Source organism: Sitodiplosis mosellana, unplaced genomic scaffold (genome assembly GCF_009176505.1).
Source record: "Sitodiplosis mosellana isolate CC-2019 unplaced genomic scaffold, AAFC_SMos_1.0 Smas_scaffold_6165, whole genome shotgun sequence".
NCBI lineage: Eukaryota > Metazoa > Arthropoda > Insecta > Diptera > Cecidomyiidae > Sitodiplosis > Sitodiplosis mosellana.
Window position 1 is genome coordinate 1,750,444 of NW_022601406.1, and position 18,723 is coordinate 1,769,166.

Here is an 18,723-nt window from a genome sequence, read left to right on the forward strand (position 1 = left end):
GACATTATTTGTGTTTTACTGACAACTCATATTAATGGTCAAACAAAATTGATGACAAAAGAATAAAGTTAAATAAAATATTTGAAACAAAGAAAAACTCCACTTGTATGTACAAATCTAAGAAAAGTAGTGAGTTAAGCTGCGGAAAATGTAGGCACAAACATCTAATTTAAGAGAAAAAAACCCACCAATAATTTAAAATATTCTGTGTACATTTGTTAGAGAGCTGGCGCTAGTACGATATGAGTTTAATTATTTAATGTTAGAATCCTTTTTTTTCTGAGTCCATAAATAAGAGCCAAAAATCACTCCGAAAATAAGAACAAAGAACCACTTAATGGACATTCGACAATCGTGTGAACTTATGTGTGTGTATATGTTTGAGAATATAGATGTTTTCTCAACGAACAAGTCTTCGACTTCTTCGAACTCACAGATTTGACTCAAGGTGGTATATGAAATTTTGACTTCTGAAACATATTGTTTCTATTGCGGAGAAATGGATGTGTTCACATACATTTTGAGAATGATGGAACATCAAGCTTCCATATGAGTTTCATTTCCATAATGACAATGGTTTTGATTCATTTCATGAAAATAAGATAATAAATGGACGAAATATGCGTTGAATTTTCCCAAAATGAGTGAGAATATTGCTTGAAACATTTCAATGAACATGCAATGTAAAGAAATAGAACTATTTTTAAAGAAAAACATATCGAGAGATGATAAATAGATTGAATGAAGCAACAAAAATTCGGATCTCTGCGAAATCTGTCCATGTTTTGCAAGTTCATGTACACAAGATGAGTGTAATGTGGGAGTCCATAAGTTTAGATATTGAGTGTTGGAAATTTAATATGGTCATTCCGTATGGAGTAAACGCGAGATTTTTCTTTTTCAAAACATATTAAAATGGTAGTTATGGAATTCAAAGGTGGGAGATTAACCTGACCTAGCCATCCGTACTAATATGCTGATACTCATATTTTCTTATACATGCTGATACTCATACTCTCATGGTTGATCGTAAATTTGACAGACTTAATATTCGAATTTTAGCTCATGAACCAGAAAGTGACCACAGAAAGGTGGTTTTTTGTTGTTGTAGATTTTGTCATCTGGGCTATGAACAACTTGAAATAAATTCACTAAATCTTGATAATGATTTCATTGTTTGGAACCAACCACATCAACATTTGATGAATTAATTCATTTTGAAGTGAATACCATGCAGATCAACATGTAATTGCGTGCATTAGCATATCAATCGAATTCAATTCAAATTGAAAGAACTAATGAATTGGTTGTCTCTCGCTGGGAGTGTACCGTTTGAAACCAAAAATGTATGCATGGTCTTGTGTAAGCTCGAATTTTCCAATACAAACTGAAATAGTAATCGAAATTTCGTCGCACCGAATCGATTCAATGACGAAAAAAAACCGACAAGTAAATTAACAGTAAACAATCAAGTTCCACATTGCAATTGAATTGGCTTTTAATGAATTTGATCTGAAGAATCCTCTTCAAATATGAAGGAAATTTAAACAGCGAGCCCAAGCTCAACGCTGGATAATGTTTTATAGAGCTCGCGCAACTACATCTGCATAGAAAAACTAATAGCAACAGAAATTCTAATGCGAAATACTCATTGACACTTACAGATACTTGACATAAAATACGTGTTTGATTGAGTTGTCAAGTGTTCGATACGACTATCAGTCTATCAATGACTAGCAATCGTTCGCTGTATCCGCACCAATTTTGTGACAAATTCGACGATTCAAATTACTTTTTTTTAAATCAAATTTCAGGACATTTCTCATGAATTTTCTTTCAAAATGCTACCAAAGATAGCATAATATCAGCTTAAAGAGTGATGCAAGACAAAAAACATCTCTATTTGTTTCATTTCAAGCAAAAGTGTTGAAATATTCTTGGAATGGATTGGACGAAACGAAAAAGAATGACGAAGATGAAAATCAGTTGAAAGCGATCCCGTTGATGTATATACCTTGAAATGACAGTTCAGCTACTTTCCTCATTCAAACATTTTACATATTTCAAGTCGTTATGCTTATTCTCTTTATATATATTGGTTTTATCCATAAAGTGTAAGGTACTTTTACAGGTAAATAATGTGTAATGTTTTTTCCTCTCATTTTCTCCTATGAGAGCGCGTATGTGTATGTGTATGTGTATGTGTGCGCGCTTATGGACATTAAGGTGTTGTCACCTAAAAACTGAAAAGTTCTTGATTTGCTTACTACATGAAACACCATTTATTGTATTGGTGACACATTGTTTCGCTTCATTGCTGTTTCTAAGTTTAGTTCATTTTTTTCCATATTCATGGGCAATGACTCGCCATTGGAGCCAGAAATTGAGCCAATTGAATAGAAAAAAAAAGAAAATAAACAAAGATGCAATTAGATTAAATAAATTGACTGAACCGGCGTGTTCATTTATATCTATTGATGTGTTTCTCCATCCCGGAACTGTTGCATTATTTTATTTGGTTATTACACTTTTGTTACTAGTGTTGTATGCTCTGAGGATAAAAGCTTATTGCATTGAATAATTTTCGGGTTAAGCAACCCGAATCGAACCCAAATTGTGTGATCGATAAGTAAATATTTCACTATAATAGATAGTCCATGTAACTGAACTAGAAACAAAAAGACAAGAAAATGAAACACTTTTTTTTTCCAAAATGTGTAAATTCCCTTGTATATTTTCTGTTTTTTTTTTTCGTGTGTATATCTTTCCATTCAAATAAGAAACGAATACTTCTAGTGCAATATTTCGAAAGAAAAAAAAATCATTTTCGATAAAAACATTTCATAAAGCCATCAACCCAGATACATGTCCAAATACTAGAGCTATATTGTATTCATTCATTAATTTAACTAAAATGAACTTAAAAAAGTGAGATAATAATACAGAATTTAAAACTTGTTTTTTCTCTCTCTCTCTCTTCCAAGTGCGTAAACTATTCATAATGTCATTTTAAAGTAGAATTTTCTTTTTGTTTAAATACTTTCTTACAATTTTAATCACAATTAACTCATTTTGGGTTTCAGTAACACGTTTTAACTCGCTTCATTCACTTCTTTGTTGTTTGCTTCTTGAGTTGCTTTTAGTCAAATGTATAAACTTTTTTCTGTGATTCCTGTAGTCATTTCTCCTCCACACCATTTACTAATAGTTGAATTTTTTTTTGTAACACACTTTGTCATATAGTCTAACATTTTTTTTGGTTATTTTCTTCTTCTCCGTCGGTTTAATGGTTGGTTTTTTGTGAAGTACAACATTTACTGCTTTCTTTAAGAGTGCGTATGTAATGCATAGTTTTTTTTTTATGTTAAATTCGTATTGCAATAACTTGATTAAGTTTTTAAGATTAGGTGAAATCAAGTTTCATCATTTGTTTTGTTTAAATATATTATTATATCTAACGCAAGTAGTTTTTGTATATGTGTATGTGTGTGTGTTTGCGTGTATTCTCTCTATAAATTTTATTGCATTTTCACTAAAAGCTGTTGTGCTTTTTTCTGATTTTTTTTTTCTTCTTGTCTTTCATTTGACTATAAATAATTGAATTGTATGTGTATGTGTGTGTGTGTGTGTGTGTGTGTGTGTGTGTGTGTGTGAGAGAGAGAGAGAGAGAAACATGAATGAATGTTGAATATGGACCAAAATGCGACGCATAATTCGTTTAGACCTGTGGACCGTTGCTTATCCGGTATTGTGCATACACAAGATAAGGCCGTTAAAATTAAACGAATTGTGTGAGGACATTTTCATTTTTTTTTTGTGATTTATTTGTGAGCTTTCATTGTTCTAATTAATTTTGGTGTCTTACTATGTATACTTATTCTTTGGTTGTTTTTTCAATTAATGTCAGTATATATATTTTTTTATTTTTCTGCTTTTTTATGTACTTTTTTTGTTGTTGTAAGTTTTTTTTTAAAATGGGGCGGTTGTTTATTTTTATCTTGTTTTTTCTTCAATGTGAATGTAAAGCGAGTGTGGTGTGGTGTGTGTTTTTCTTTCTTTCTTATTTCTTTGTATCTTGGTATGTATGCGAAAGAGATACAATAGATATACAGAGCGTTTTTGAGCTTATGATTCAGCTAAAGTGTTCATTTTTTTTTCTGTGTGTGTGTGTGTGTGTGTTTTGTTTATTTTTATTAAATTATTCCCTTCTTATAAGGCATATTTATTCTTTCTTCGACGATACTTGAGCAGCACATTCATCGGTCACATGTGAACATAATGGTTAAAATATCGATCTTTGATATCCGAATGTTTGATTTTACAGTGGGCTTTCATGTTGTCGCGACGCGTAAATTTTTGGCCACACACCGGACACTCATGGCTCTGTGGACGATGTATGTTTGCATGATGCCATCGATTTGATACGGTTTTGTGACAACTTACGCATCGATACAAGGTGGGAAACGTTCCAGATAGTTGAACAAATAATGTTGAGTAGTCAATGTTGTGATCGCGCCGTGTTACAACCGATGAACCATTTTGGTCGTTTTCAACCATTGTGTGGCCAACATTTAGTAGTGTTTGATGGATTCGTGACGCCATCAATGGCTGTAGAACAATCCGCTCACCTGTAATTAATAACAGGCAACAACACGAAAAATGGCGTCACGTGTGGCACAGAATATTATCGAGATAGATAAACTCACAAAGCACCAATATATATGGTTTGATTTTTTTTGTTTTGGTTTTGGTTCTTGTTTTTTTTTTTTTTTGTTAATTGTAACTTGCTGTTTGGATTTTTTTTAAATTGTATTTAACTGTTGATGTTTTATTGTATTTTGATTATGGTGTAATATATATATAAATTGCTGTTGTTGTCGTCGTTTTTTTTTTTTCATTTTTTACAAAAGAATAGAATTGACAAAGCTATTGCGGTTCTCAATCAGTTGAATCTTTGTAATTTATGATTTATGACAGAAAACAAAATGATTGGTTGGTACTTCTGGATATTTATGAATAAAATAATCTAAAACATACTCTAAAATAGCCTTGGGTTCAAATACGCATATACAAAATCAAACAAAAAAGCAATGCACACAAACAACGTGAACGAAATTGATTTGAATATAACTCATCTATACTGTAAACTTTTTTGGTTGTGTTTTTTTTATTTCGTTTTTGTTTTTTACACAAAAGCAAAAAAATTATTTCAACTCAAAGAGACACGCCGGCGAGGGGCCAGTGCAATTTGTTTTTTTTTTTGTCACATCAGGTTAACACTATGGTTGTTCTTGGGGCACCCAGGGCCCCCAGCGAACTTTAAAGTTGAATAAAAGTACTAAACAGTGTATAAACCAACCGGAGTTAAGTCTCATTGTATAGATTGAACATTTCTCTACACGAATGAAAAAAAAACATATGCATATGTGTGAGTATGTGTAAAATACAGCCTGCCGCAAAACTTGTTACGCTGTTGTTCTTGGGGGACCACAGGGCCCCATGGCTATTTTATATTATAACTGGACTATGATAAGAGATAACGACTTGATGTCTGCGGTGAAGTTGTAGTACTCAAGCTGTTCTACAACTTTGCCGAAGACACCAAGTCGTTATCTCTTATCAGTTTCGCGGAATACGCGAGAAACCGCAGAAAACCGCGAAAAAACGCGTTTTTTTCCTTATCATTTTTCACGGAACTGATAAGAGATAACGAGATGGTGTCAAAGGCAAAGTTGTAGTTCTGGTCGAGGACTACAATTATTCTGATTCATTATTCCGTTATCTCAAATCAATTACGCGAGAAACCGCAAAAAAACGCGAAAAAACGCGTTTTTTTCCTTATCGTTTTTTCACGGAACTGATAAGAGTTAACGAAATAATGAATCGGAACAATTGTAGTACTCAACCAGAAATACAACTTTGCCTTAGACGCCATCTCGTTATCTCTTATCAGTTCCGTGAAAAATGATAAGGAAAAAAACGCGTTTTTTCGCGATTTTCTGCGGTTTCTCGCGTATTCCATGAAACTGATAAAAGATAACGACTTGGTAACTTCGGCAAATTTGTAGAGCAGCTTGAGTACTACAACTTCACCACAGACATCAAGTCGTTATCTCTTATCAGTTACGCGAAAAAACGCGAAAAATTCGAGTTTTTGATAATCATTTTTCGCGAAACTGATAAGAGATAACGATTTCATGTCTATGGTGAACTTGTAGTACTCAAACTGCTCTACATTTCTGTCGAAGAGGCAAGTCTCTTACTTCTTATCATCTTCACTAAAACGATGTGGGAAAATTTTGCGATTTTTGCGTTTTTTCGCGTTTTTCGCGGAACTGATAAGAGATAAGCAATATTTGTTACACCAAAATTATAGCAAACTTTGAGTATTACAACTTTGCTGCAGACACTAATTTGTTATCTCTTATCACAGTCCAGATTTCATATGAAGTATCTTGGGGGCCCTGGAGTCCCCCAAGAACAGTAATATGTTGCAAATATGAAGAACAGTCATAGTGTTAATTGTGTGTGATGAACACAAGCTGGGAAATGCGTTGAATTCGGAAGAAATTGTGACATTTTGATCTAAAAACCCATTCGAAGAAATCATGGCTGCATTCTTTTGAATTATAACCAAAATAATTGTGCTTGAAAAAGAATTGATCTGGTTGGAAACATTCTTTTAAATATTTTCAATTTTTCACAATCAACAATTCACTATTTAGTTACGATTTCCAACTGCAAGGTGAATGACATGTGGTGACCGATATTTTGACTTTTTAGATCACGAATTTACAGAGAATCGGACGAATACTGTTTGGGAAATAGTTAGAAATGGGCAATAGTTTATTGTTTCGTGAGCCACTTTTTTTTTGTATAAAAAGCAAGTAAACATCTATGAGTGTGATCGAAAGGAGAAAATACATAACTACACTTATTTTCTTTCACATTTGTTTTCATGTTTCGTAGAGCGAAGAATATATTTAGGTTCGAAACAAAGCATTTTCCGAATGTTTTTGGGACAATCGTTGAAAATTTATGAAAATTCCTTTCTTTTACTTTTAATAAATACATCCTCAATTCAATCAAGTTCATTGCCCAATGCCCATGAACAATGAAAAATTGATGAAATTTTATAAAATTTGAAATATTTTTCAGTTCGATTTTGGGAATTTTTGTGATTTGTCATCAAAAAAGCTATTTCTAGTTAAAGCATCTGCAGCTTCATTCAAAAATCGAAGCTTTCATCCTTTCGGAAGGGTTTGCAAGTGAAAGTGTGCCTTTTTTTTGCCAATTTGAATAAATTAAACTGGATTTCGCCATTATTGTTGCGTGTTTTTATTACCATACAATCTATGATGCTCTCAAAGTCGTTTGAATTTCTTAATTAACACTATAACTGTCCCTTGATTCTGCAACATATTTCTATTTTTCGGGCATACAATGCCCGTAATGTGTTTTGTATGAAAACTGGACTGTGATAAGAGATAACGATTTGGTATCTTCAGCAAAGTTGTAGTACTCGAATCGTTCTACAAATTTGCTTAAAAAAAAATATCGCTTATCTCTTATTAGTTCCGCGAAATACGCGAAAAACCGCGAAAACGCGAATTCTTTCTTATCATTTTTCGCGCAACTGATAAGAGATAACGAAATGGTGTCTTTGAAAATATTGTAGTAATCAACCTGTTCTACTACTTTGCTGAAGACAGAAGTCACTTATCTCTTGTCAGTTCCGTGAAAAATGAGAATTTGAATATTCGCGTTATGAAAAAATACATTTCGGGAATTTTATGCCCAAGGGACAGGCAACGCACATGTGTGTATGGGAGGTAATATCTCACACATGTACGTATATGAAATTTCACTGGTGTGTAGCTAAACGTTCAAGCTATCGAATGGTACTGATTTCAATGTGATATTTTTGATTTTTGTTACTTTTATCTATAATTCAAAGTCGCCTCGGGACAGTCATAGTGTTAAGAGAACATTTCAATGAGAAAATCACTTCAATGTGTAATTTTCCTCTCTGGATGAAAAGCTGACCTTGAAAAAGTCATGATATGAATGGAGAAAAAGATGGATCGATTTCTCCGTTCGAGAATGGTTCACAAAATAGCGACTACTTTTGTTCAAGTTGGTAAAATTTTGCTTTTGTGTAGAAATCTATTTCAATAAATGTTTCGTTGTGTTTTTTTTTCTTCAAATCTATCAAATAAAACTAAGGAACAAATAAGACTAACCAATGTTACACGATAAATGTTCTTTGTGACATTATTCATGAGAAACTGTAATAAATTTTCGTGTCAATCATTGTCATACATTGGCGTACGTCTTATCGGCGAATTTCAAGCACAAATCGGATGATAAATGATCATTGTCCTTGGAACTCGCCGATGAGGCCACAGTCTGCGTAGAACCGTATGAAAATGATTGTAGAAAGCAATTATACTTGTGGGATCGATTTTGGGTTTCTCGGAGATGTGTTTTTTTTACTGTATTTGTATCAGGCAGATGCACTAGTACTGTTCAAAATAAAATCAATATTTCATAAATTGTTTGTTGTTTTTTTTTACAAATTGCAAATTGGTTGCATTTTTTCTGTTCAAACGTAAAAAAAATCACAAATCAAGTATTAAATAATGGAAGCATCAACAGAATGGGAAAAACAAATCGGTGAAAACAACATAATAAACAAAGGAGGGACAGAATGAAATCGTAAAAGAAAATGTGGAAGTGGTGAATCGAACAATCCGAATTGGCATTGAGAGGATTCAAATAGCAATGCACACACACAAAATTATTTCTGATAAACACATAATGGACAATGACTGGATGGAGGTGTATTTGGTGTAGGGGCACTTATCTCAAACGAATGCATTTTCTTTTTTTGTTTTGTTCTACTTTCTTTTTTCATTGAATATTCGCGAACATGTATACACGAAAGATGAATTTTATACACATTTTGGATAGAGTCCGACTAATGGCCAAGATTTCATATCGAATAATCAGACGAATATTTGGCTTAAGTCAATTTATCAATTAAATCCGTATTTTCATGCGAATAATAACATTTATCTTTTGTTAGATGGATATTCCAATTTTGGAAGTTGTGCCGAAATGAGTTCGGGTCGGACGTTTTTAATCCTGTCTTTCGATTAAATTTGTCATAAAAAATATACTACATTGGTGCAAAAGGACAAACAATTCTTTACTATTTTCATGTTTCCAAATAAAATTGACATTCGTGAACAGATGAATCCCCTGCGTACGCACAGTTATGGAAAATGATTGAAACCGTTTATGGCAATCAAAAATTGAGTCGAGCTCAAACACACCTCAAAGTGTTCTTTAAGTGCAATAAGTGTTCTTTAAGTGTAATCAAAGTAATGAAACTGCATTCGAACCGAAAGGGCGTGAGTTCTCTTCACAATTTTACCAAATGAAATGAATCACATAACTTTGACAATTAAAGTTTATGAATAAACATGAGTGAGTAAGATGGATTTCAAGTGGTATGGACAAGGATACATAGTGCTCGTATCACACAGGATGATACATAGTGCTCGTATCACACGAACCTGGCATTTAAATTCTGCAATGAAAAAATCATATTCGATTTTTCAGTTTGTATTAGTTTTCCTTTTGTTTTGTCTAAGTTTTGTATGTTTTTCTTCTCGAAATTGAAATTTACTGTGTCTTCTCTCTCTGTGTTACCAACCATGAACACATATTTGTGTCCCAGTTTGATTGAAAAAGTTCACTTTGAACTGACACTGCTAGAGATTGATTGATTGATGATGTATGTAAAAGTGGTGAAAATTATTCAAGAACGCAGTAATATGCAGTAGAACAACATAAAACTGAACCATTTTAATGGCGCATAGTGGCGTTTAATAAGTGTGAAGTTCAAGAAATCAAGTTGTCAGTGGACGATAGCATTGAAGGCAATCAATAAAAGAACTTAAAATGAATATAGATGATCTCAACTACTGGAATCCGTTGACAATCGCTGGAAAGACCAAAAATGCAAATCGAATTGAAGTGTGTTACCTTCAACTTTCCACTAAATGGCACAATATGCTAAGCTTGGATTTAGATTGGATTTTCCCTTTGTACCGTATATCAATTTCGAGCAATTATCACGTTGGAAATTTTCAATTTTAAAGAGAGAGAGAGAGAGAGAGAGAGAGAGAGAGAGAGAAGAGAAAGGCTCGACAACGTATACACAAACGAATACAAATCGGCTTGCTTTTGATTCATTTCATAGTGATTTGCAAGCAACCAATTGTCGAAACAATTATTGCCATTCGATGCGTTACCATCACTTCATCAGCTGCGATGTAATTAATTGCAGCACTGACAATTTTCAAATTTCATTAGCAATAAAACCAGTTACATCAAACTTGTTGTGCGTTTTGAAAGCTATTGATACCATCAAAAGCAAGTGACATTTCGACCAAGCTATAATTTGAAATCAGAGCGTGTTTTGAGCTGACGTTAGCAGCACTAAGTAACGTCAGCTGCTGATATCAGCTGCTGACGAGTATGCGTTGCGTTATTTTAACGCATTTACAGTATAAAAACGAGATATTATCCCAACATACCAATGGAACTATTACTGAAACTTTGGTTTTTGCAAATATGAGTTCCGAAACAAAATAATGGGATCAATAAAAGGAGAGATTAAAAAGACAAAATGAATTAAAGAAAAACAACAAAATCAAATGTTCGATACTTATGCATGAGCTGTTTTTTTTTACAATATATGCCTATGATTGCTTGTGATACGTTCCCATCAAAAATACCAATTACACTCAATGACCATTTAAAAATGGCATTGAATGGGAATTCACCTGTCTGCAATCGCACTGTGCAAGTGTTTGAAGTGGGCCCTATCTTCATTAGAAGAAATACACTTTTGGATAATAAACTGTTCAAAATGGAAATTCACCAAATGCAAATTTTCTTCTCAATTATTGTAATATGATCCGAGGAAACTCAATGAAATGAAGTAGTGTTAGCCGGGCTCAGTATGAGTTTCAATCAGACGGACTTATCCTTTCAAGTGTGTTTGAAAAAGTGAAAAAAAAGAAACATGATTGAAAATCGATCTGAATTTGAACTCATTGAATGATTTTATTCAAATCTTTGTAGAAAAAAGTTCAAAGTGTATTTTCTTTGTAATTAAATGGAGAGGCTTGGATGAATCAAAAAAGAGACTTGGAGAGGCCGCTTGAATTTCCACAAGAAAGAGTTTGAGAAATGATGCACTCGAGGCAGATGAAAATCACATTCAATTCATCAATTTGAAACAATTGTCGAAACATGTAATCTGTGCCCCAGATCAAAGTCAAGTCATTGAGCATAAGTGGTGGTTTTCGATGGCAAAAGTATCGCAGCGACGATCCCAATAAACTTAAAGTCAAAGTGGTGTCTTGTGTGAGCGAGTATTTTTCGTTTTTATTTTTTTTTGCTGCCGTTGTTGTTGTTGTTGTTGTTGTTGTTGTTGTTGTTGTTGTTGTCGTGAGTTTATACAATCAAAAACAGAAGGAAGAAAAATCATACATATTCTAAACATACCATGTTCAAAACAAGACTAAACTATTTGGCTGAATTTGTATTCTAATATTCGGTATATTGCATTTACTGAGCTGCAATTGTACAACACTTGATAAATTATTATTGCATTTTTTTTCTGTTCATCAATTCATTCACTCACAGTTATTTTGATTATGTATACATAATTTTGTTCATCATTTTTTTTTTCAAAATAAATCGAAGAAAAATCATTTGTATTTTGGGCTGAAGAGCAATCTAACATTTACAAAATGGATAAAGGACTAAAATGGAATGGAATGGAAATTAGTTCGAAAATTGAACTAACAACTATGTACAAGTTCTCTGTATACAGGACAATACTACTGAAATGAAAATCTGCCTGTAAATTGGGTTTGATAGAATGGTTTTGTTTGATTGTGTTCCGTATGCGGTTCGCATTTTATGTGCTTCATTCCAATGACACAGAGTGTTGAATTTGAAACAGATTAAACGAAAGAAGAAGAAAACAAACAAACGAATGATATCAATGAAATATCGGACACAAATTAAAATGCATAACGGAGAGTCAACGTAATATGGGAATTTGTAACAAATGATACATTTTCATCGGCAATCAATCACGAGTAGTATGTTTCGGTCTAAATTCGTTTTTTTTAATTTTGGAAAATACACATTCAACAATATAAATAGCAGTAATTTCCCTATAAATTTTTTCAATGTGTGATTTCTTTTTCATTCTTGAAATGACATTTCGAGAGGGAGAGAAAATGCACTGTTCACGTTCCTAGTTTTTTCCTTCTTCGTTGCTTTTTTTTGGTTTTCGTAAACGACCATAAATATTTTCGTCTATCAAACATATGAATTGATAAATCCAGATTTTATTCTTAGTCTATACACGAGTAGCAGTGTTTCAAGCTACGTCAATGTGCTAGTGATTTGGTTCTTTGTTTGTAATTCCACTAGACGTCAATTTTCATGAATTATTTTTGGTTTGGATTATTGCTGAAAACAAGCGCCACGGAATATTTCCGTTTTAAAATGGGTAGACGGAAAATGTGTCTCACCATTCAATTATCTAACGATAATGTCAATCTCAATGAAACAATTAGTAATGTTAAGCCTAAAAATAGGTTCAACTCTGATGATTGCAGGATATAATTGCAATTTTTGGTTCGAATATCAAACGGAATTTCGAATCGGTCTGATCACATTTTGTTCGACATTTCGACGTTTTCGAAAATGTGATGACGAAAAAAAATGGAAGTTCTTTCCAATGGAGTAAAACCGATTCAAATCTCTTGGACGCATTTTCTTTTTGAATTCTGAACGTTTTCACCATTACGAATGCTCTTTTGAATAGAAAAGCCAATTAACAATCATTCTTGAAAAGAAATATGATCATTTGCCGATTCTTAAGCAAATCTATGCAAACTATTTGACAAATTCTATCGTTCAGAGCTGACATAGACACCTTGTCGGCACTTACTTCTTTGGGTGCGCATCTAGCACTAATCTAAAAAAAATTATTTTCGGTATCAAATTCAAAAATACTCAAAAATGTTTGTATAAATCAGTGCTGGGTGCCGCACCAAAGCAAGTGCCCACACTTGTTAGGTGCCTATGTACGCTACACTATTGTTTTAAATAATTTAATCGAAATATTCAAAAAGAATTTATAATTTTCACATAGGAAGTAAAATTGAAAAGTGTATGGTATCAGCGTTGGGTTGTCTATGATAAACTGATAGCTGACATCCTATCAATTGATTTAAGGGATAAAACCATTTGTTACGATATAAAAATATGTTTAAATAAAACATACAAAAAAGAAAATCACTTAAAGCGATTAATCGACCTAATTGGATCAGTCCTTTAGAGTGAAGAATATTATCGAGTTAATTGATTTGTTTAAATTAACTCAACTTTTCGATGTGATAGAGAGAGAGAGAGAGCTTATAGGAGGAAAATGAAGAAATCTATGAGCGTTAGAAAGATTGCTAGTGGATCCAATGATATTCGTTGCTCTAGACATAAAAATAGACAGGCAGAGAGAGAGAGAGAGATAGAGTGCTTTTAATAACTTCGAAGAAAAATGAAATATAATTGCATTGAGGTCACTGCAACAGCTAATGCCTTATCGATTTCCGCTTGCATTTGATTCTTCTCAAAGATTTCCAACTAATTTTATTGCTCGTCCAATTAGTGAATTTACTTTACTTTCTATTGTTTGATGTTATTTTTCTTCTGATTTTTTTTGAATCTATTTATATAGTGAAAGAATTATCCATGGTATGGCTTTTATGGGGAGAGGGAAATAATTGTCAAAATCGGATATATTTTCGCGCGAAATGTGCATGATGATGATATGATGAATTTCAACTGGTTTTTTTTTCTGAAGAATTTGTTCAGCTGAAGTCACGAAATGTCAATTTAAAGAGGTAACGGTGGTATGGCTCTGAAAATCGATTTCAAACCATTTTCCATTCCTTTAGGAAAGGAAATTTACTAACTCATGCAGTTCTAAATAAAAAGAACGAGCTGGATTGAAATTCTTTGAACGAATTTTCAGCCTAAAGGGAATGGCTGTGAGTTTGCCGTTACACGTAGTTGGATTTGGAATTTGGCTATGCAAATTGTTGCATTCTTCTGTTTCGGCAATTGTGTTACACATGAATGTGACGATTGTTTGCGAACGAAAGATTGGTTACAACAATTATCTTCTTTGCATTTTCCATACAAAGGCGTATTTATTTATTTATTTATTCATTGACTTGTACTTTTTTCCACTGAAATTCATGAGCTAGGGAGATTTTTGAAAAAATGAAAACGCTATCATTTATCATGATCATTCAATTGTTCACCATTCACTTTCAATTGTTATGCAATAAAAAAAAGTTAGTCTTCGTATATCAATGTGAACTTGTAACTGACACTTCACTTGTGAGGAGTATTTAGCATTTAAATTTCATTCACAGTATTAAGAGTTCCTAATTCGAATTTAATGGTATCAACAGACAAGGAAATGGCTCTAACACCCTAATCAATCCTTCCCGAAAAAAACCTCTAATATCAAACGAAATTATGCAAAAAAAAAAAAAATTCTCGACGAGAATGATTATGTTGCAGATTTGACATTTGCCGAAAATGTTACACTCTTAATCGGACATACATATATTGGGATTTCAATAAGAGCATGATGAGTATTTCAACCGATTATTTGTTCGTTTCTGGGATATTGTTGTCCGCAATAGTACTTAAAGTAAGACTATTCATGTAATAAATGGTTGAAATTGAAGTGTGCCACAAAATTGTTGGCCAAAATGAATGGAGTTGTGAACTTTGACAATATCGTTGTTGCCTGCAAGCCACTTTCGGCCTGGTGTGAGTATTGTTTGCAATCATCTACTATATGATGACTGATTCATTTAGCTGAGTCTTTCAAGGGTACGAAATAACATAAATATTCATACATTTTAAATGGCAAAACAAGAAAACCCCAAAAAAGTTTTCGTCTCCATTCCTACGGACGCTTGTTTTCAGACAGATTTGTGATAAAATAAATCTTTGTTTATTCTTATCAAGAAGATATGTTTGGAACTTTAATTGTTTACTAACACCGGTTACAATGGACGATGTTTCTTCTAAACTTTATTTCGTTTCTTCTTATTTATTTATTTGTTTGTTTGTTTTTTTTTTTGGTTGGTGATGAATACGAATGACAAAGAATAAAAAAAAATTTAATGTTTGGAAATCGAGTAAGAAAATAACACACACAAAGGAACAACACGGAGAAGTTGAATGTTATTGAAAAAAGAATGAATAAAAATAAAGGAAAAAAACAAGTTGGAAATGGTCAATTGTTTCTGATAACTGTTTCAGAGGTAACAAAAATTCATTCAAAGAAGGAGATTTATCAAAGCTGAAACGAAACAATTTCGATGCATTTTTTTCTTCTGCTTCAAGTAGAAGTGTTAAGATATTCACACAAATACGAACAAAAAGAAGAGAAAAAAATTATGTAAATTGTTGATGATGGACAAAAAAAAATTGAATTCCAACAAATCCCTCAATGAACGTGCACAAACAAATTAGGTAGAAAAATTAAAAAAGAGGAAGTAGTAGTAGTAGTAGTAGTAGTAATAGTAATTGGCATGAAATAAACCACTCAAGATGTGAATACAAAGAAAAATGAAAATGAGGAGGAAATGTAATCAATGTGTATTGTGGATTGAACTTAACCTCAATAAAACCAAACGAAAAGGAGATAAACCATAATAAAGAATAAGAAAATTAAGGCACTCTTATGAAATTCAACAGAAAAAAATGTTACAAAGTCAGTCCCAATATTATTCACAACTTGACACAATCATTTCAAAAGTCTTTATTCCATTTTTTTTTTGTTTACATAAAAACGTTCGATAATTATTTTGTCAAAAACAATCTATGTCAAAGGCGCTGAGCAGATTTGATATTTTAACTACATACACAAAGAGAGAGAGAGAGAGAGAGAGAGAGGGAGAGGGGGGTGGGGGGGGTGTTGGTAAAAAATGATGGAAAATGACACAGGAGCTATATACGGTACGTAACGCAAGTGCATTCATTTTTGTTGTTGGAATTGTATATTTTCACTCACTTCTACGAAGCGAAGCACCAGTGAGTGCCATCGAGTGAAGAAGAAAAAGAGAAAACAAAATGTAGCGGAAAAACACTTATCGCGCTCGCTCTGCTGCCATATCTGTTTGCTCTCTTTAACTGCATAATTTCACACAAGTCCATTTTGCAGGCAAATTTTTGCACGCTTTAGTTTTTCATCCAATTTTTTTTTTCATTCTCTTCCCACTCATCCTCTTTCCCGTTTACTCTCGTTGTCTCTTTCGCTCGTTGTTTTGAATTAAAACGGTGTATAGCACAAGTGGAAAAATCTGTTAGCAACTTTTTGATTCTGAGCCGTTGAGCTTGGAGCTATTGCTGTGTGCAAAGTGTTGCTGATTGAAGCGTTTGCGATAGAGAATGTGGGAAATATGTTGAGAGTAATGATTGCATTGGCCATCAAAAGTAGATGTAGGAAAAGCGCCGCCAGATTGTGAGATTTTGCTCAAAACGAATGAAAATCTGAACAACAAGTGGGGTGTATGTTTGCATGTTTTGCAAAAATTATGGATGAATTACTCTTTGTAACTTGTTTCATGGACCAATTTAGATAAAAGAGAGAGAGAGAGAGATGTTCTCTCAGAGATGCACGACCGATGGTTATTTTTCCACCGTCTACCCTGTCTACCAACGGTAGACTACCATCCAACGTAATTACAAATTCGGAGAATTGTTTTTGCCAGTGCACAATTTTTCGCTTTAACGCTAATATGTTTGCGGCGGGAATAAAAACTGAACGACGGTCTCAAGTGCAGAATGATTAGGATTCAATATTGTTGGGATATAAATTACAGCTAAAAAGCGGCCAATATATATATATATATATATTTATATTAAGTGTATAAGTTTATATGAATTTTATTTTGAACCTGTATAAACTACAACGGAAAAGGAAAAGGAAAAGGAAAAAAAACAACAACGCCCGTGCAAACGCAAACCATTTCTATGTATTGCAACTGTTCAGTTTCATTTTTAATATCAATGTTTCTAATTTTTATTTGTAGAAATGCCAGCAGTGGTGCTTGTGTGTATGGTCAATTTATTTTGATGCAATTTTTAAAGTTGAAACCAACAAAATGTTGAATGATTGTTTGCTACTTAAGTCACAGAGACAACTTCGCCTTGAAAAATCGAAAAAAATGCATTTGGATAAGAGCATCCAAGTGGCATCGTTGCGATAACGCCCCCCATTCCGATGCTATGTGACCTTGTATGCGCACATCCTGTTGATTGAATGAAATAAACGACCATATCACACTTCAACACATCACATTCAATGATAGCAGCAAATCCGAATGCATTCGCAACACAACGGAGGATGTTTTACTTCCGTTGTATTCGATTCGCAATACATCTATGCTGGCGAATTGAGGGGTTTGTTCTTCTTTTTTCTTTGTCGTTGAATCAAAATAACGTGAAAGAATGAAAGCAGATAAGTGTAATAAGTTCTGACCTCATGTTCCGAATCAGCGTAGTAATCATGATAAATCAATTAATGTTGCTGCTACCACGAGCGCATGCTGTTCTCATGAAATTCAAATAAGGAGGCAATGAAGCGCCGTTACATTCGCTTCATCATAATCAATTGATTTTTTCACAAAATCTTCTCTCTTCCTTTTCTTTTTTTTCGACTTCAGTTGGAAAACCGAGTTCGGCTAAGATTCCCCTGCAACGAAGTAAAAAGTCAAGTTGGGCAGACAGCCGGTGTGTAGTAAAACACTCTTTCAAAAGCTCTCGAAATTTGTGAGTGGTATTTGAATGATGGATTAACTACAATCGATGAACCATTTACCCGAAGCAAAGCACCACGATCAATCCAATAACCATTAAAAATAGACGATTTGTCGATTGATTGCCGAAAAAAGAGAGGCAGAGAGTGTTCTTTTTGTTCGTTTTGTTTGTAAACTGAATTCCGAAACATACACACACAATTAGATAGACAAATTATATCATGCCCAATTATGCGAGATAGAAGGAAAGAGAAAAGGTAAGATCTTAATCTAAAATTTGAAATTTGCAAAAGAAACAGAAGGGAAACGAATAAAGCGTCTAATGACCTTCTGTAGTCAGTGAAGTTTTTCATTCTAACGAATTGATTGGAAACAGATATGGCTAATAATAACATCAAGAATGATGAAGGAACATTAAGACATGTTCAAACCTTTTCTATATTTTTTTCCGTAACTTATTTGCGTCTCTACAAAGAGGAAAAAAATGTTTAGAATCGTAGAAAAAAGAAAAGAATTGACCACTGAGCGAAAAACGCTTTGCCCCTTTGCCATCTCTTATTGAATTCTTTTTCTGAGATAAACCCCTTTCTTTCCAAATCTCAATTAAACAGTACTTTTTCCATCAGCCACCGGTTATAAAATGTTTTTTATGATTTTTCTTTTCTGTTCACCAAACACGTGGAAATCAAATTTCATTGGTGTTGGTGTTCTTTTTGTGTGTACTTAGTGTGAGTGGATATGAGAAAGATATAGAGAGAAAAAAATGAAAGCAAAATACTAC

General features: G+C 33.2%; 1 protein-coding gene across 5 annotated transcripts in view; it reads right to left on the reverse strand.

The window, feature by feature from the left end:
- LOC129574736 (sex determination protein fruitless) overlaps positions 1–18,723 on the reverse strand; it is an 88,440-nt gene that overhangs the window by 39,083 nt on the left and 30,634 nt on the right. For 4 of the 5 annotated variants that reach the window (XM_055457129.1, XM_055457131.1, XM_055457127.1 and 1 more), the window contains one exon: positions 1,954–4,628. The exons of the other annotated variant lie outside the window; for it this stretch is intronic. In XM_055457129.1, the coding sequence (XP_055313104.1) occupies positions 4,264–4,628 (365 nt within the window). In that variant the 3' untranslated portion in view covers positions 1,954–4,263. Of the gene's footprint in view, positions 1–1,953; positions 4,629–18,723 lie in introns of those variants that run through there. 5 annotated transcript variants of the gene reach the window in all.